This window comes from Bacillus rossius, chromosome 1 (genome assembly GCF_032445375.1).
Source record: "Bacillus rossius redtenbacheri isolate Brsri chromosome 1, Brsri_v3, whole genome shotgun sequence".
Lineage (NCBI taxonomy): Eukaryota > Metazoa > Arthropoda > Insecta > Phasmatodea > Bacillidae > Bacillus > Bacillus rossius.
The window spans coordinates 330,542,409-330,563,734 of NC_086330.1; the positions used below are offsets into that span (position 1 = coordinate 330,542,409).

A 21,326-nucleotide genomic window follows, 5' to 3' on the forward strand; every position below is an offset into this window, starting at 1 on the left:
CACACAAAAATCAATAATGACTTCAAAGAAGGCGTCAATTCGGTGGCATTTACAACAGATATGTGGACGTCACGCAGTAATGACAGCTATTTATCATCACATGCCGGGGAATGTTCTTTTCACCGGAGAACATAGTGGGGAAGCAATTGCCAATACTCTGCTTAGACTAAATGCAAAGTGGGAAATTCCAAACACTATACCTATTTACATAGTTTCAGATTCTGCTAGAAACATGAAATCTGCAGCTACTAAAACCAGTTGGCATTCATTTAGCTGTTTAGGGCACACTTTGCAGCTAGCCATAAATGATGCCAAAAAGGAAACTCCTGGGATTGAGGCGCTGTGCAAAAAAAGTCGTGCTATAGTGGGGCACTACAAACGTAGCTCCCAAGCTCGTCAGCGTCTTCATGAATTACAAAAGCAGATGGGAAAACCAGAACATGAAATGATCCAGGATGTAGACACCCGATGGAACAGTGAGTTTGCTATGCTGAAACGACGAGTTGAACAAAAAGAGCATATTGCTGCAGAATTAGCTTCTTCTGATGGTGTTGACAATTTAACTGCCAATGAATGGAAACTCGCAGAAGGGGCAGTCAGAATTTTAGAGCCAATAAATGAAGCAACTAAAGAATTTAGTAGACAAGATTACCCCACAATTTCTCTAGTTATACCAGTTATTGATGGGATAAAAAACTTGTTAGATACATTTGTGTGCAAAGCAGAACCAGGCGAAGGCATAATTTTCGGACGTAATTTGTTGAAGGCTGTATTCTCAAGATTTCCTGATTACAAATCAAAAGATGAATATGTTGCTGCAATGCATGTTGATCCTAGATTTAAATCAGTACTTTTGAAGGATCATGAGAAAAAGAAAGGTGTAAGTATTTTAAAAACATTAATTTCCAAACACTGTGCTGATAGCAGCCAATCTAAAGCACAAAGAGTTGAAATCCAAGCTGAAACCTCAGGGTCTAATTTAAGTGTTTGGAGTTGCTTTGAAGAACAGTCTGCAAAGTTGGATGCATCATGTTCAAATACTCGGATAGATATGGTGGAAAAAGACATCCTTTTGTACTTAAATGAACTCATTCAGAAACATACTACTAATCCATATCAGTGGTGGCAAGAAAACCAAGTTCGCCACAGACATGTTTCTGATGCTGCGAGAACACTATTGTGTATTCCTGCAACATCTGTTCCAAGTGAACGCCTGTTTTCCTCGGCAGGAAATATCGTAACAGCACGGAAAGAAAATCTGTCTCCTGAAAGTGTAGAACAGTTAACCTTCTTACATCAGAACCTGTAGGCCTAATCGTGAAATAATGTAGTGTTCAAAGCATTTCTAATCGGGACCCAGTTATCACCTGAAAAGTGTTTATTCATTAGCAATTACTTAATGCTGCATTGTGTTGTATAGTGTAAATATTATCATCCTTCAGTTATGTACCTGTTATAACATAAAGCAGGTCTCAGGTCCCCAACAGTGTTAAAATGAACTTATTAGTTACATAGGTAGGTACTATTCCAGAATTGTCTTTCTTGTTCATTTAAGTTAAATACATATGGTTAAAAATAAATGCAATTTTTGTTTAGTTATTCCTACCAGACTAATGACTATGTAGAGATAAAGTTACCCAACGAATCGAAATCGGAATCGAATTTCAACTCTAGTGGTGAGAATCGAATCGGAATTGAATCAAACTGAAAATCATGGAATCGCACAACCCTATACATATGATATAAGTGGACATTCTCCAACAATGTATATTTAATTAGGCCCTGCCATCTTGGATTTTTTTCCATTTTGGATATAATCATAATTTTGAACAAAATATCCTAATTTTTTAAAATGTTAAGGCATAAATCATATTTCCCAGACCTTTTACACCTTGTTGTGACCAGGTATTTACAAACAGGTTCTAGTTCGTAAGTGTCGTGAGGAAGTAACTGATCACACAGGCAACTACAACTAGTATAGAGATAATCACACCAGTTCACAAGTGTTGACTTCAACAAGTAACCAAATATAAGTCCTATGCCATGTCAAACAAAAAAAATTCCAAATGGAAGCTTTATTACAAGGGGGATCAAAATATTTTTAATTGCAAGATGGCAAGGCCTGATACTCCTAAATGTGCAAATATAAACTGAAGGTAGGTACCAAAATAATTCAAGTTATACAGCGGATAGAAATTTAATTTGGTGACTTCAGCACCATTACTGAATGTTTCAGGACTTTTTCATGACTTTCATGAACAGTCTTCTGGTTTCGTTATTTGTTCATGAGTTTCATGAGATTTGAGACATATGTATAGATATCCTGGAAGAGTAGACTGGGCAATCATGGAATAAAATGTGAGGTCTAGTAATAATAATTAGCTGATGAAGGTTCTGAGAACCGGGACCTACCCATCACTAAAATTAGACAAATGCAGGGCCGGTGCAAGGAGTTTTTTCGGCACATGCGAGATCTGGATTTGGCGCCAATATATATATATATATATATATATATATATATATATATATATATATATATATATATATATATATATACACACACACACACACACATATTAGTGACTTCATATATTGGTGCAAACGCACATATATATATACTTATACACACTAGCCTACTGTAGTAATAAAAACAAAGGAAATAAAGACTAAATATTTATGATACAACTATCTTATTTTATTTACAGTTTCTTGAACAGTCAATAACAAAACAATTAATAAGGACATCATCATCAACATACTCATAACTTCCTAACTACACTCGTTCATCAGCAGTGTTCTACTTCAGAAAACCTTTCTTTCTTGATTTAGCTTTTGCAAAATCCTTTAAAATCGTATCTGTATCTATTGTGTTCAATATTTCATTTTCAATGGCCAATGTGGCAAGACCACTAAGACGTTCTTGTGAAATGCTAGATCGAAGGTAGTTTTTTATTCTTTTTAGTTTTGAGAAGCTCCTTTCTCCACTGGCCACTGATATTGGTAATGTTAGTAGAATCCTCAACGCGATGAAAACATTTGGAAATATGTCTATTAATCTGTTTGTTGTGAGATAGCTCAGTGTTGTGTGAGGGGAGCTCTCTTCTTGTGACAACATTGGAATTAATATTGATATTTCCTTAAAAAGATCTTCTGCGTTAATGTCTCTTTCATCACCTGCTGTCAGTACTTCGCTCAAACGTTGACAATTTCCTTTGATAGTTTTTTCTTCACCATTTTCTAATTTTTTCAAGTCATAAAGAAATTGGAAATGTTGGCTATGGTTGTGCATAAGATCAAATCTCTCGGACAATGAACTGATGGCTGTATCGAGAATCACAAAAAAGAAATTTATTTTGAAAGAATCTTTTCCTGTCTCTGTCTTAATTGGTTCGTCGACACCTTCATACAAAAATTGACGTTTAACCTTTCTTGCCCTTACTACCGTTTCATTAGGAAACTCAGAGCTGATTCCGAGTTTATCAGCCAACTCCTTTGCGTCTGTAACAACATTATTAAATCCATTTTCTGTTCTCATTTTGATCAAAAACGACTTTACGCTTTCAATTAGGGTCATGGCACTCTGCAGGTTGACTTCTTTTGCCTGAAGGGTTTTGCTTACCAAATTTATTTTGAACAAAACCTCATACCATGTGATCAAGCAACAAAGGAACCGAAAATCTGTAATTTTTTTGGCAATACCAGTGGCTGTATTTTTTCCAAAAACATAAATCTTGGCATCAGTAGAGGCTGCGTAAACAGCGTCGTATATTTCATCAATATGGTAGCGCAGAGGTTCAAGAGCGTCAATCCTACTTTCCCATCGGGTTTCACTTAAAGGTTTTACTGTTAAATTTGTTACGTGATGTTTCAATATGTCCCATCTATGGATGGATGCCGAAAAATAGTTATAAATCTCTTGAACGTTACTGAAAAAGTTCACGGCTACAGTACAGGAAAGAGCAGCGTCGTTTACTACTAGGTTTAGTGAGTGACTTCCACAAGGGACAAAGAAGGCTCTTGGGTTGAGGTCTAGGATCCTTTTTTGAACCCCAACATGTTTTCCCTTCATGTTAGACCCGTTATCATACCCCTGGCCTCGCATGTTGTTTAAAGCTATTCCTCTTTTTGACAACTCATCCAACAAAAGAGCTGTTAGTCCTTCTCCAGATGTATCAAACGCTTGCAGAAACCCAAGGAAGTATTCTTTGATTATTGCGTTTTCTCCTGGTATAGCGTGAACAAATCTGACTACTAGAGTCATCTGTTCTTGGTGGCTAACGTCAGGTGTACAGTCAAGAATGATGGAATAGTAGGTAGCTTTATGCAATTCACTTAAGATGAATTCATTAACTTTACGAGCAAGTACATCTATGAACTCATTTTGTATCTCTTTGCTTAAATAGTGTACATGAGTTTCTTTCGAAGTTATCCTGCGAAGATGTTCAGAGAGAACAGCGTCAAATCTGGAAATGTGCTCCACTAGTTTCAAAAAGTTTCCGTTATTTTCTTGGAAAATCTTATCATTAGTGCCACGAAAAGCTAATCCTTGAGCTCCAAGGAACTGCACTATAGTAAGAAGTCGCTTCAAAACTTCATACCAATGCTCTGTTTCTGATTTTATGATGCGTTGGTTTTCGTCGTCAATGGTTTTCCCTGACTTCAATCTCTGGGAAAGTTCTCGATAAGAAATGGCAGCTGTTATATGATGAGGTGACTTTTCGTGTTGGCGTAAGAATGTTGACATGTTTTGCCAATCAGAGTAACCCTCTGTTCCAGAAACAGATATAACTTCATTACTGAAGAGTTTACAAAAGAAACAAAATACTGAATTTTTCGATTTTGAGTACACGAGCCATTCTCTGTCGATTTCTTCTCCATTTGACAATTTTTGTTTATAATTGGCAACTGTGAAGCGTCTGCCAGATTTATGGTCAACAGGAAATTTAAAATGTTTAACCTGCACAGGGCCTTTCTCGACGAGAACTTGACGGATGTCATCGGTGATTTTAGCCGGCCATTCTCCACAGTCATCAAGATCGTTCCTGTTTTCCTTGAGATGAAAATCCTGAAAACACATCAACACAGTGGTTAATTTCAGTGGGAACGCAACATAACGGCGTTCCCTTACCTCCCAAGAGTGCCGGAACGCAAGGGAACGCACGTAATTCGTAACTTGTAAAACTACAAATAAAAAAAAGTATATGGTTAGGATCAATTTTGGGCTTTGCTCGCGATCAGGGAGGGAAGTCAGTCATCTCGCCCGCGCTACACAATAACAAAACAAAACCCCCCGCCAGTCTATTAAAACAGCTGTTTGTAAATGTTTGTTAGAAGTCTAGTCGGAAACCGAGAGGGTCAAAATCAGCACTTTAAGTATGTGTAATAATATAAAAATTGTTGTGATTTTTTTACATTGTTTTTTGATTTGGATTAACATTAATAATAAAGTTAAAAACGAATTTTGAAAAAATAATTTTTGTTCATCCTCCCTTAATGGTGTGCTATAAGCTACAATTTCATGATCGGCTACTTACCAAATATAGAAACAATTGAACAAAAAGCACCTAAAATATATTCAAATTTACCTGCAGTGGATGTTGTTCGATGTTCTCAGATTCAATTTGAACAGTTGGTCTAGATGATTTGGGTAATGGAATAACCAAAGTTTCCTCGGAATCAGAATCCTGAAACCCGTGTAACACATGTTGGATACTAAATCATCCCATAGAAAATGCACAACAAAAGTTGAGAAAATTTGTAAGTAAGATGGAGAAAACTTAATTTTTCGTTTAGTTTAAAAGTACAGATAAATATAATAATTGCTCTCTTACCTGCATTGTTTGTTGTTCTGCGGTGTCGTTCTTATGAGACTCAGACTCTACGGAAGAGCCAACTTCAGATCTAACAAAAAATTTACTCATTGCTTTCGCCTGTTTTTCGTTTTCTCTTTCCATGTTCTTTTTTCTTTTTCTATAAAAAGTACCCGTAGGTTTCTTCTTGTCCGCCATGATACCACCACAATAATAATATCAAACTGGACAGTGGCGTGTGCATGCACTTGTCGAGTTGACAGATAACACTAGCACTGAGACTGAGCGGTGCAGTGAGCAGGCACTTACGGTGAGTCGGGGGAAGCGGGAGGAGGGTGGGGAGGGCTTCACGTTGTGACAGGAAAGCAGGGAAGCACCGCGCGGCGCGCACCACCACCACATGAGTCATCGCCATCGCATCACCACCGATGCTCGCATATTGCTGTATTAGCAAACAGAAACACTCTATCTTTTATAAAATTATAATCATGTTCATGGCGTTTATTTATTTATAAAACTATTTTGCTCAAATAAATTAAAATTTTTTTGTATTTTTTTTTCCGATAGCTCCGTTGGCGCCACTGCCCGCGTGGCGCCACATGCGGCCGCATGTGCCGCATGGGCCTGGCGCCGGCCCTGGACAAATGATACTGAAGTGAAAGGTTTGTTAGGTTGAGTGAGCTAAAAAATTATATGTAAAAAGTTTTAAATATAAAAAAAATTGTGTTTTTAGTAATGCAGCTAACTTAACCAACCAATCTTTCATTTCAGTTCCCATTCGCCTTATTTACCAGAACTTGCTATTCTACATATTCATCCAGAAAATTTTCGGGAACTACAAAATACGTGAAATCCAATGCAATCTATTACACAAAAACGTGAATCTTTTTTAAAATGATTTATTTCCAAATAAGTGATTAAATGAACTCATATTAAAACCATAGTTATTCCAGCATTTACGTTATTAATGGTGGCCAGGTATACTGTGTTTTAGTTCAGCGATATTATAAACACAATTTCTGCTAATTTAATCTGGAATACAAACCCATTTTAAAAATTTTTTATATATTTTTTGAGTTACAACACCTGTTTCATCATATATATATATATATATATATATATATATATATATATATATATATATATATATATATATATATATATATATATATATATAGAGAGAGAGAGAGAGAGAGAGAGAGAGAGAGAGAGAGAGAGAGAGTAGCAAGTAAGCTGCTACTGTGTGGCATTGAGTTAGATAGATTGTGACTATTGATTTATACACAGTTGAAACCATGGCATTTACTTCTTTTAATAGCCATCACAATAGTGTGTCCATGTTTTATGGAGTTGTAATCCATCGTTGTTGCGCCTCTTGTCGGCAGCCTCACACGCACGCACACACACACACCTGCACATGGGGCGGGAGGTTTGAAATAGAGGGTGGTGATGGGAGGAGAGGGGTGTCGATGGCGTGAGGCACATCGGGCTTAGGGAGGGCGCAGCCCCAGTCGACGTCAGCACAAATGACAACCTCAACAGTGCACACTGGAACATGGCAGACTCACGAGGTATGCTATGTCAAATAATCGTAAGCAAACAAATCCTCGTTATTTTGAAGTGTTAGTATTCAAGGTTGAATCAAATACTAATAGTTTACTATTTGTATTCAAAAATTCAAATATTCACACCGGCCTAAATATAAATACTATGTCTAACATTAGATGGCAATGAATATAAGACGACATCCAATGCACGTCAACCTCAAATATAAAACTTGTATAAAAAATGAGCTCATGTATACAAGTTAATCTGGATTGTAATGAGACCCTGAATGTAAAATGCATTCAGATGCGAGGAATCTTTGATTGTGAGATAAAAATTAAAAACAGACCTTAAACAGACAACACGCTGCTCAAACCAGCACACGCCACACGATCTCAAAGAGCGCGGCACAACCCAGTCACCTTAGGCTCTCGCATGAAGAGGATCCTGCCCACGGGTTCATCGTCCTGGTCCTTCACACGCACGGTGAAGGGCAGTCGATTCTCCTTGAAAGCCCTGAAGCCCAGCTGAAGCTGCTCCCCGGACTTCATGACGGGGACCAGGTTGCCGGCGAACTCTATGAACTGAATCTTGCCTTCCAGCACCTGAAACAGACCAGCAGCTCCATCTGAACACTGCCCGCAACACCACTTCTGAAAGTTTGTCGCTAACACAATAACCACGCATGTCCAAACCACTAGCTTGCTCTCAAATTTCACAAAACTGTTCAAAACAAAGTCTGTATTAAGGCCTGAACAAATATCAACCTTTTAAGTTCAAAATAGTTTCAATAAAAATAAAAATATATTCTCAAAAGTTAATATCAATTAATTCATATGTGATATTTAAAAAACAATTATAGTTTTAAAGTAATTAACATGTAGATGTATTTCACATTAATGTTTTTAAATACTTAAACATAACTATAAAATAAATATGTTTTTGAATTTTTTGGGATAGTTTTGCAGTGGTAACAAACAGCTAATTTTTGCTTGCCTTGTTTAGTACTAAAAAGTTTCCTGATTACAGCCTGTCCTTCAATCTGACCATCAGCAGTCCTGCTATATTACTATGCACTTTTTGGAATAAAACCTGAGTGGTTATATCAGACCCACTCAGGCGCGTAGGAACCGGGGAGGCGACCCAGGCGACTGCCCGGCCATAACATTTCATGGCCGGGCAAAGTGATGGTTTTGCCCGGCCATTGCATCAGATGAACAAGAGGCATTGTCTTCATTGCAATGCTAAGTGGTTTTGTGGGATTTTCTTCTCTGTGAGTTACCTTTTTCTTAAAATAAATTAAGACTTTTCGATAAGTGTACAGGCACAATAAATACGGCAACTGTTCTTGTTTACTTCTAAATATTCACGTTTCACAGTGCTGATAGCGGAAATATTATTGTGGGATATAAGACCAGTAAATGATTCCGCTCGTTGCAGTAGCTTACGCTCCGTTTTTGTCCACCCTTGTCTATCTGACCTTCAGATCCTTTCATTCACCCCGCCTCGTTTCTACCTAACGGTAACGACATGACGTGCAGCTGGCTGGCAGCTGGGTGGGAAACGACTAAGTCGCCCCCAAAAAAACCAGTGCCACTAAACCACACAAGCGGACACAACAGTCCAAGCGCCCAACCCCCGCATGGTAGACTCTTTCTACTCTGACCAACTCTTCTTCCTGAACCATCCTCTATTCCCGTAGCCAACCAGCTTGTCATTAATGCATGCAATTGCATCCCGCATGAAAGTGCCCAGGGTTTTCCCTCTGTCTATGGAGGTTTTACCTGGGCCCAACTTATCTAGGTATAGTCTAGAGTTAAGAAGGGGAGTTAGTCATGGCGCCAATTGCAGCCATGGCTGGCCAATCCTCGAACAAGCACACGATGCATGCTCCCTTGTCTGCATGGCTTAAACCCAGCATGAATAGGCGTAAAGGCTTCGGCCTGGGACGCACCTAGAGTCTTCCCTAACCCAGACCCTCCCAAACAAAATACACTTAGTTTTAGTTAGGTTAGGAAAAAAAATTTGCAGAGCGCTTTTCACATCAGTCATCATTCAACAGCTGTACGTCTTGCTTTTAAGTCCAAGAAACTTTGTGAGCCGTACTACAGAACTGTTTAAAATAAACTTATTTATCTGTAGTATCATTAGTGAGTAGTGTGGAATGGCAGTGATTAAAAACATCTAGGGTTTAAGGAGAAAATTTATAACAGTATTTTAATTTTTGCGGCGTACAATGACTCAGAAAAGCATAAACTTTTTCTTCAACAACCGTTCTGCACAGTCCTGCAGTTCATCCTAACCACCGCCTAAAAAGACTGTAATGCTTGTGAAGTCAAAGATCCTAAAGAAGTGTTGGATTCCTTTAACTCAGGTATTACTTTTGAGCAGTTTAGACTGAGACGAATTTTTAAATGATCCCGAAAACCATATGTAATATACCTATTTTACATTAAAGTTTAGTATGTCGGTACATTATTTTTTTCCGCTCGTTGCTCGTGATTATTCCATCGAGTAATAAAAATTTTTCTTTGAATCTACAAATCATTGAACAAGAATTTATCAAGCACATTTGAAGTTATTTTTAAGCATCTTCACTCGCCTATTCTGTGGGATTCGCATTTTAAACTTATTCTTAAGGGAGTCTGACAGTAAAAAAAATTAAAATATTGAATTTTTTAATTTTTAATACTAAAATAAAATTTCGACTTCCCTGAATAAAATGATATGAGTGTTATTGCGAAAAGTTTTTTTCCATAATTTTTTTTTTTTTTTTAAAGTTGAACTGCATTTTTCGAAAATTATTATTATTTTTTAACTTTCAAATTTTAAATGCTAAAAAAAAAATTATATTTTAACCTTTCTGAATACAATCTAAATACTTTCTAATACTCCCTTCAATAAAAAAATATAATGAATACTGAATAGTATATTTTCAAAAATTTGGAGCCTTACTTGAGATTTGATTGATGTATAGACCTTTCCAACTTGCCTTTAAAATGAATTCTACGAGGAGAAAACTGAAAAGTGAACACTGTTTTGTGATGCCGAGCCTTAAGTAAATTTGTTACAAAAAAAAGTTAAAATTTCTGCTAGTAGTACATTCTATTTTTATGTACGAAAGATGCTTAAATAGTACCATTTTGCTCCTTAGAATACAATTTTTTTTCTACCGGGGGAGAGCCCCCGGACACCCCCTTTGATAAATCCACCACTTATAATGATACTCTCCTTTGCCCCCCCATTAAATATTTGCTTCCTACGCACCTGGACCCACTGATATATTTAAACTGGTATGTACACATACAGGTATATATTGTACAAGAGTGACTCTAAACCTTAACTTTAAATACAAACAAACATTCTTTATTTTAAAATGTTAGTGTTTAAAATTGAATCTTATACAAATTTTAAATTAGTTTTTGATATTTAATAATATTTCAAATATTCAAGAATTTTGAAAAATAAAAACTACACTAGCCCTATAGGTGCTTGACAGCAAAACTCAAGTATGTACTTAAATTGTAAGTTTGCATTCAATGACAAACAAGCAATTGTTATTTACCAATTTGGATGAATGTTTTCTACATTCACCACATAATTTTACAATTTCTTTTATTTTATAACAGCAAGGAACTAAACTTGATACAAGACCCTTACCGTATTTTCTGGCATAAAAGAAGATAATTTTATTCAAGTCTGTAGACCTCAAAGCTTCTACTCGACCTGCTGTATTACAGGTGTTTCATGTTGCACAGTGTTTGCACACCCAGTGGTATTTATGCTGATGTTTTATAGAGAAGGAGCTTGTTTTTAACCCTTGTATCCCTACTTACAACCCTCACATGTTGGTGTGCTATATCTGTCTCTTTTATACATTGCAGAATTTAAAAGAACATTTAGATAGGCATATGATAAAGTATGTAGTGATGTTCAAATACATTATAACAACTTCACGTAACCAACTCGTGGATATTCGAATCATCATGATCACATCGATATCAATTTTGGCATGAAGATGGAATGAAGGATGGACACATGACGAGCTAACGGCTCGCCAGTAAGCCGAGCTTACAGAAGTGTGCAAGCTGAATGTGAACTAACTTCGACGCAGATCTTGTGAACGTTGAGCCGGGGGAAGGGGCCTCACCTCGACATCCCTGCTCTTTGCGACCTCAGTGAAGTGCTCCTGATGCTCCAGTGTCTTGTCCTCCTTGTCGTCCGTCATGCAGAACACTCGCAACCTCGCCTCCAGCACGTCGAAGCGTTTCGCGAACATCACGAACCTGGAAAGTGCAAGTCGGAGGGAGGCCTCTATAAGAGTGACAGCTAAATGACGGTCCGGGACATTGTTTCACACGGGCCGCTCAGAACTTATTTCAACAAAGAAATACATACTATTACGGGTATTACGTATACTGTTGAGTATTAGCTGTCTTTGTTTGTATATATGTAGAATATGTTGTCAGCTGACAGTGTTTAGATGCAAACAGTATTCTCACAGAAATACTCAACAAATATTTCTATTTACATCTATTGTTTATATAGTTTCGTGGTATTTCTTTTAGATTATTTTATTTTTGCACAACTTATTGGGGGTAATGACAGGCAAGGGGTCCATGGAGAACCGAAAAACACAGTTTACGCACACACTAAAAAAAAAGTTTAATTATCTAGCTAGTCAATAATTTTTAATTTTTGTTAAACGTGAAGCACCACTGATTTTATGTTTTTTATTAGAAATTACTGTCAAAATATTAAACAGAAATTGTTACTGCTACCTTGCAACTACTGCCTTGAAACTACGCAGGCCAGATATCACTCGCATGAGTCACTGAACAGCCACGCCGTGCTGGCGGTACACAAGGGCACAAGGAACACAAGCATGCATGGCTTAAAGAATAAATACATTATGTTTGAGAGCTTTTTCTACTTGTATCACAGCATAAAATGCCATGTGACATCAATAAATCACAAAAAAAAAAAAAAAAAAAAAAAAAAAAAAACATATTTTTGTTAATGGTTAATGGAAGTGAAAATGTTAACCCACAACCGGATAGTCGGGAGTCTACTGAATGTGTGTATGTATAAGTATAAAAATGTAAATGTTAGTTCTTTCATAATCATAAATCTCAGAAAGTTTTTCACCGTTTGTATTGAAATTTTGACACAACGTTACATTTGAATACATGCTTCGTTTTATATATCTATGTCACATCAGTGACAAGTAAAAAGGTCACGTCCGCTGCGGAGGGTCGCCAGTCACCAGCACTCTGCTAGTAAACTAATTATGAGAGAACAATTTTTTTACTCTACACAAAACGTAAAATTTTGAGGACAAAATTTTTTTTCCGGACTTCACCTCATAATGTCCGCACCCCATTTTTTTTTTGTCAAAAATGTAGCCAAATTACTGCGGACATTATGCGAGTAATGGATATGGAGATAGATGTTTTATATATGTGTACCTACTTTAAACCAATTTTAAAAAAAATTTAATTAGTAAATTAGAATAAACGTTCAGCACATTTTTATATATTAATTATTGATTAAAATTTATCTTCATTATTTTACTAAATTAAATACTTAACTTTAAACATGTGTTTATACTTATTATTCACATGCAAAATTAAAGTTATTATTTTATTATACCAAGTAAGTACATATATCTTCTAACTTGCGTACATAAGTACACGCACCCATTTGTTTTTGTACATAGCCTTTTTTTTATCCTGTAAAAATTTCATTGCATGGTGCACGCACATTGTAAAAATTCACTCGAATTAATTTTTTTCATAACGTGCCTAAAGAAGTATAACTTCAAAAAAATAAAAGTGCAATTTTACCCAGAACCCTTGATGGAAGGCGTGTGACCTAAATAAGCTGCCCCCCCCCCCCCCCCCCCCCCCCCAGACAAGCAAACTGATGCTATGGTCAGCTCTGCTGGGTGTCATAACTCAGAATAAATACGTTAAAAAGGCATGGACAAAAATACAAGAACATACCTATACACAAGCTGTGGGACAGCTAATTTCTTGATGATGCACAGCGCAGTGTTAAGGGGCCCGCCTAATCAAGGTGTGTTTGTGTTAGTGAGGCAGGATGTTAAGTGTAATGCTCGCTGGTGCTTCTAGAGCAGTATCGCCTCGAAACTCAAGGCTCTGAACGGGCGTGCAGTCTTTTCGTTGTGCATACGGCAACTATGAAATCTGAGTGGTTACCACAACATATATAACGGAGAAATTAAGATAAATGTGTAATGTGCGTGTAATCCACATTCGAGATTCTGTTCCAAGTGTTTCCTGCCTAAAAATTATTCTGAAAATACATCTTAGACATTTTCACTCATTTAAAACGGAATATGGAAACAGAACTACTCGCCCGCCCTCGGTATAATCTTAAAGCTTTTAGTAAACAGACACCATTCAGTTATATTGAGCAATTTTCAAATTGCGTGGTTTTTTTCTGAAGCTATGTATACTGTATGTGTGCCCAGGTAGGTGGGGCCCTTAAGCTGGCCACACTAGCTTTACCAGTCTGCATCACCCATGCTAGGCTAGCATGTATCTATAATAAATGTGTTTTTGTCTGCTTAAGATTCACGTCAGTTGAAAATGTTATTTACAAACATTTTGTGAGTAGTATAACGATTTTTTGAGTCGTACCAAACTTGCTGTGGAACCACCCACAGCCTTATGGCATAAAAACTCGAAAATTACTGCCTACACACTAAGATAGCAACTCTGTGCTAAATTTTGTGATTTTCTAAGGTAATATTTTATACAAATGATGCCTGCTCTTCAAATAAAATAAATATTTTAAGAAAAAATAACTTGTATTTTCTGGCTTGGGCGTTAAAATTATTTTAAAATCAAGCCAAAAGTAACCCTAAGAAAGCAGAAAAAATTCAATTACAAGAATTCTGATGACTTGAAAATTTGGTTTCACTTACAAGAATTGTTTTTATACTACAAGCTTTCTTTCAAGAATAATGTGCGAAATCATTCATTTCTTTCTTATATAAGGTGAAAGTATTTAATACAAAAAAAAAAAATATTTAATAATGGAACAAGAGAAGAGAAAAAAAAGCACACAAAAATGAGCAAATTTTTTGCAGCGAGGTAAAACCACCTTACATGATATTCTATGTCTGCTAAGGTACCAAGCCTTACTTTGCCATGAATGGAGGGTGAATGGCTTCACGGTAGAGGTCGGTCGCCATCTTGGTGGCCTCGCTGATGTTGCGACAGTCCATGAGCCAGAACCTGGCGGACACTGTCGTCGTGAAGGTCACGCAATCCTTGACGAACGTCAAGGGCGTAGATCCTGTTACGTCTTCCCACTGGGCCCTGGTGGTACCCCCTGCGGAACACAACCAAGCTGGTGTCACATGATGTATGCTACTATACTCTAGAGACAAAATTTGATGGTTTTATTTTTAGGCCAATTTTTTTTTTAAAAAAAAGGAGATTTCGGCGTAAATGTTTTTATTTTTTTATGAACTCATAAAGATAGCATATTACTGAACACATGTAACAGATAAATGTTTTATGATACTTGTTTCACCAAAGCAGTGTCATTTTGACTGTTGGATGTTGCACTCGGAACAAAAAAAGAAATCTGCAAGTACTTATTTAAAAAATATATCAACATTGTAACATAAAAATGAGTTACTAATGACAGTTGTAGGATCAAAATGGAGTAAAATAAATTTTTTCCAATCTACTTAGTACAAACTTTTTGTATAAACTACATGCTGAATACAATACACTCATTAAATTAAACATATTAAAAATTATGTTTTTGTTATTTAAGTTTTGATTAAAAATGCCGATTGAGTTCATGATAGTACCCTCTTTTATTGCATAATCGTCGCACGCGCATAATTGTCGCACCTATATTTTAGGGCGTCAAAATTTGGATGTTTTTGGTCCCACTATTAGATTCCGAGTGGGTATTTTTTCCGTATAAAACGATGTATTTTAAAGTAGAAATCTAATATTTATTCGGACATTACAACTTACTTATTAAATTAACGGAAATACGAAAATGTCTGATGTGTAAATTTTCTTTTCAAGACGTTTTTAAACATTATAATTTATAACCTTTATCTGTTCATTTGTGTCGCCGCAGTGTACCACTTACAAAAATGTAGCCAGCACTAGTTGGCATCATTCATGTTTGGTTATATTGCTTCCCGTATAGAGCGCGCACACGTAGTAGAATATTGATATCTCGCCGATTGCATGCAACACGCTCTCTGTCAAGTGCAGAGTTAACTACATTTGATGGCCCACACTCTTTTGTGGTGTGTACGTGTGTACTACGATGATAGTTATGCGTTCATTCAGGCTCGCATTCGGATCACAGATTTGTTTTTCTATTTAAAAAGGAAGAAAGGTTTTTGTTGCATGACTTATTAATTTAAATTGTTTGGCATGCTCTTTGATACTCCACTTTCTAAATAAACGTACTTTCCATGAATGGGTTTTGTTTTTATGAATAGCTTTAACTAACAAAATTTTTTTTTCGCATAAACGTCGCACCCCTACATTTCAAACTTGATTTTAGTATAAAATGTGCGATGATTATGCGATAAAACACGGTAGTTGCATTTTGGTGCTTTATGGTGTATGAACTTACATTTTGGTGCTCTATGATTTATTAACTTACTAACTTACAGTTCAGTGTAACTAACTAACTATAACATATATCCACACACAGAAAACTTTTTAAGCAGTTCATAAAATTCATTCAATAAGTGCAGTAAACTTTGAAAAAAAAACTTAAATATTAAGTCTTAACAGTCGGTGCTCTTTAATGCAGCATTGCAGTGAAACCTCATTAACACAAAATGTTTTTTACAGTCCTTAGAAATTACAAAAGGAGTTATACAGTGCTAGGCGATTTGTTTTTTTATTTTACCATATTTCGGATCAATTTTTTTTTTGGACTCATGTGTGTTAAGTGTGAAAACATATTTTTCTCTCTGTTAAAATTTGATTCGAAAAATATTCTAGATTTGTGAATATTGTGACACTTGATTTGGAAATACGATTCAAATGAAAAAAAATACATACATAGTATTCTCAGAAGCCCAGTAAATGAGATGTTGCCTAAAATGCATTAATCTAACATGGCGGGGTGAAGTACATACAAGTGCGATCCCACTGGAGGGCAAGGGGGAAGCCACCCACCGGTGATGCTGCACAGCAGCCTCAAGGTGGGGGCGTCGCCCGAGTACTGGTTGATCATGCCCTTGTTGGCCGCTTGCGGCACCGGGATGGTCAGGGTGATGGGCTTGTGGAACTTCCTGCGCCGGGGCTCCACCGTCACGATGGGCGACACGGCCACGCGGTTGCCCAGCAGCTTGGCCACCAGCTCCGCCGGGATGGGCAGGGCCTGCACAGCCAATAGACTCAGTGCACGCTGCCCGAGGAGCTCCGCACTGCGGGTCAAAAGTGTGCGGCCACAGGAGGTCGACAAAGGCAAATCTAAGAGGACGCAGTCGTTAAAGGTGCCTCGAAGAGCGAGCAGGGCAGGCGGGCGCGGCGTTCAACACGCCGCGGCTGTACTGGCGCCTGCGCGCGCCCGCGGTGCGACAGTCGCGAGTTCTCTCGGGGGCTCCAAGCCGGTAGTGCAAGGCGAGAAAGGAACATCTGGGGTCACCGGTGTGCGAACCCTCGACTCTGGCATTGACCGCAACGAGTGCAGGGGGAGGCGGGACGGTGGTGCCTACTCTAACCTCTCGTATCAGGAAACCCGGCCGCGAGTCTGTGCGCTACAGCGGCGAGCCAGAGCACTGGCTGTGCTACCACATGGCCGGCGGTCTCCTGGAGCGTGCGAGGGACTCGAGTGGCGGCCTGTCGCGGGGAGAGCTCCCAGGGGTCGTATTGGGCGGGGCTGTCGCCCTGTGCAGTGTGTCACTTCACTCATCTCCACAATAATTCACATCAGTAGCGGGAAGCATACCTGGAAGCAGGGGCTGGGCCTTTCACTCCCGCGCGCCGAAACCGATCATCAACATCATCACCACATTCTGAGAGCCCAGAAATGAAAGACTCAAAAGTAAAAGAAAAAGAAAAGAGGAAGGAAGGGAGAGGGAAGGGGAAAGGGAGGGGAGGAGGAGGGAAAGAAAAGAAAAAATCTAAAATGACAAAACTACACAATCTTTCAACGCTGACACACATACACGCTCTCTGCATATCCAGGCTGTTAACTCTGGCAACTAGAGCACCGGGCAGGCAGTATGACTGAAACTGCTCACATTGGGACTCGAACCCGTTTCTAAAGCTCATTCTTTTTTTTTTTTTTTTTTTTTTTTTCCCTCTTCCCACTTTCTTATCCACAAATAGCCCCCAGCAGGGGGAAGGTTTTTAAAGCCCCGACCGCCCCCACCAAAGGATACAAGTTAAACAACACTATAGAAGTAACTCAGCATCATATTTTCACAGACATCCACACATAAACTCTATTTTAAAACAAGAGGTAGTGGGCGGCAATCCGCGGCCTGGAACTCTTCGCGGGCCCTTGGTTCGATGCTTTGTTCTGGCATACGGACCACGAGGCCCGCAACTGCTATGATGACAATACAGTTTGCGGCACACTGTGTCGCAGTGTTGTCTGATAAGCAAACAGTCTGAGCCAAGCACTCTCCCACTCTCCAGGGGGAAACACTCCGAGCAGGCGGATCTGCCAAACAGGTCTCGCACCACGAAATGATGTGTTTCACTATCTTGTACTTTCCGTTAACCTAAGGATTTTCCTGTACATTCGTTCAGTAGCTCTCGTTAATTTGTTTTTGGATTACGTCTACTTTCTGTACAATCAACAGAAAAAATGATATTTTTTTTTTTAGATTAATAAGCAATTATAACAGTTTAGACCCAATAGTAACAAGCTTAACCAATTAGTAAAATATTTTAGTAGCACTTGCAGCCAATTCAATTAACTGTGTATTCTTAATCCACTAATTTTCTGTATTTTTGAATTTATTAATATTTTTTTTGTTTATTAATTTTTTTTTTGTTTTGTGTCCTTTGTCTGTGGTGTCTCTTGTGTATTGTGTTTTTTTTTTGTATCGTGCACACCACTGTAATCTCTCCTCAGAGTGTTGGTGTGAATGTCACAATTTATAAATAAATAAATAAATTTTATCACCAAATATTTACTAAACATTATTTTCAAGTTATAAAATGTCATGCAAGTGATCCTAATAATGAACGCTTTTGATTAGGGATGGACCAATCAAATCCTCAAATACCATCAAATCCTTAGTGTTGTTCAAAGGAGTCTATATTCGAGGAAAAATATTTGAAGATAAATATTAGAGAAAATAAAGTAAATTAAAAAAATTCGAAACTGATAATCAGTGAAGTTTACTAGGTAAATTTTATTCTTCATACCTACATTGTTACCATTCCCCAAGGTAGTTTACTTTTAACATGAAATTGTATAAATAAAATTACAATATGTAATATGTACTGATTCTGGAAACTTAGTTTGTGAAACAAACATTTAAAAGTTTGTATGTTACAACACTATAGTTATGTTTTTTTTTATTTCTTGTACATTATTTTATTTTTGACCCTTAATATCCAGGTTTGGATTCGAGGGGTATATTTGAAACATTCTTTGGGATTCAAATTAGAGATTCGGATTCGAAAAAATTACGATTTGATCCATCAATACTTTTTATGACTATAGATAATATTTAACACATATCTGATGTGAAAATTGAAGACAAAACATAAACTGCTAGAGGGCTACTGTAAAACCCACAAACTGGATTCCATGATTTTTCTTTGATTACCCTCCATATTTTATAATTTTTCTCTGAACAATACATGTAATATTTTTCAACAAAACAACCAGTCTTAAATTGGTTGCGCTATTTCCTTACACTATTACAGCCCAATTGTATTTACGAATTTATAATTTTGACACAGAAACAAAAAGTCTATGAGAATTATTCACAAAGTGATGTTTCTGGCATCATGCTCTAAAGCACCACATAACTGAATTCAGCTTAACACACCAGAAAATAAATACAAGTCTGGGAAAAAAACGAAGACTACATGCATAGCACAGTTATTGGGTTAGCGAAGTAGAAAAAGTGTTTGTCAAAACAATTTCATTTTAATTTTCTTACTTACTAAATTTTTTCCTATTTCTTGATTTTTCGCAGAAATTCTAAATTCGCTGACTATTCCACGTTTTCCTTATTTTTCCTGATGCTGGATACTGTGTTATATTTCAACAACGTTAACAGTAGGCCTGTGCAAAGCTTCAACTAAGCGAATCAATTGAAGATCTTTTTAATACTTTATTTGATTTCAAATGGAAACTTGCTATTTGTTTTATTTGAAGCTTCGGTTTTGATGCAAAGCTTTGCGTCTGATATAAAGATTCACATTTGTTGCAAATATTTAAATCATTGAAAACCTAAGACTCACTCATAAAAAATATTTAGTTATTTTTTTGTGTTGTATATGTTTTGCTTGGATAAAGTTGGTTACTTAAAAAAATCAAAAGGTGGCACTCTGTGCTTTTATGAATGCTCAATATTAATATTATGAATGGTTATTTTATAAGTTTTATTAAATGATAATATAAATAGGTCCCAAATGCAATTTGTTAATCACTTATTCAGTTCAAACATTACAAACGTTATGTAAATGATTTTTTTTTATTTCAATCCTGTATTTTATAAATACTGCTTAATATTTTATAAATACTGCATAATAAAGCTTCGCCATATTCACAATGTTATTGAACTTCAGAAATATTTTAATCATTCAATTTGGTATTCACTTCCCATCAAAAAACTAGTATTCGCACGGGCCTAGTCAACAGGTTTGCTCCTTGATGCATGCCTACAGGTTGCTTGTCACGAGTGACCAAAAGCTACTGAGTGTGGATCTTAGGCAAGGCTATCAAAAATAATCATTTGAGAGGGATTTGGCCCCCCATATTGGTTTCTCACCTATTACGCCACAGTTTGAAGTACAGCTTCCAGAAATCATATTTTGTTCCTCGAAATGGCGTAGGGCATAGCTTTCGGCTCTTGATGAAGCTATACATATGTCGACTAATAATTAAATTTGGCATTTGTAGCTGTTCCTACAAAGTAATTTTTTTTTGTGGTCCCAGACTGTCAACTTTTAATAAATATCACGCAGTCAGGAGAAGATTCCAATTTTATTTTCCTCAAATCCGAATCTCGAATTCAACTCTTAAGAAAATGTGTTGATTCCTAATCTAGCCAGGAATAAAATAACATTCAAACTAAAACCACACAATTTTTTTTTTTTAAATAACATTGAAAACATTTAATTTTTATATTTATAAAACAAAAGAAAAGTATTTATTTTTTATTTTTTAGAATATAAAAAACGTCTTTTTGTGTCTCAAATGTTCCTTGAAGTGTTAAACAAACATTCCCAAAGCATTGTATGCAACTTTTCTTTTATAGCTTCTGTAGAGAGAAATAACGTAGAACCGTCTTTCGAAAATCCTTAAGAACATTTCCTGCATAGTAGGCTTAAAAAATTGTAGCATTAGGCCAATTAATATCTAAATACAATCCCACCCTTTTAATACTACATATTTCTTATTAATAAATACCTTGAAAACTTTCTTAAGAGGAATTTACTCTAATGTAGTCCTTGGCAACTACGTATACAGGTGCTAGCATTTTAATTTCTGAACTGCCCTTTCTAATATATTTTGAATACTAAAGATATTATGGTATTTTAGGATTTTCCTAGACCATCCCTAATATCATGCCGTTACGAAGTATAGCCATTTGGAATTTTTTTTTTTTTTGGTTTGCCATGCCAGAAATTAGGATTAATTTCTCAAACTAAGTGATATGCCAAATCCCAATTTTCTCTAATTCGAATCTCCAAAGAGTACCTCGAACATACTCCTGGAATACAAATCTAGGTCTCAAAAGGTCAAAAATAAAAA

The 21,326-nt window shown here is 36.8% G+C and overlaps 1 protein-coding gene across 10 annotated transcripts in view; it reads right to left on the reverse strand.

Moving 5' to 3' along the window:
- Positions 1–21,326, reverse strand: part of LOC134528037 (ankyrin-3) — a 386,196-nt gene that overhangs the window by 61,113 nt on the left and 303,757 nt on the right. For all 10 annotated transcript variants that reach the window (XM_063361226.1, XM_063361227.1, XM_063361225.1 and 7 more), the window contains 4 exons: positions 16,553–16,757; positions 14,528–14,717; positions 11,506–11,641; positions 7,778–7,960 (listed from right to left, as the gene is read on the reverse strand). In XM_063361226.1, the coding sequence (XP_063217296.1) occupies positions 7,778–7,960; positions 11,506–11,641; positions 14,528–14,717; positions 16,553–16,757 (714 nt within the window). The remainder of the gene's footprint in view (positions 1–7,777; positions 7,961–11,505; positions 11,642–14,527; positions 14,718–16,552; positions 16,758–21,326) is intronic.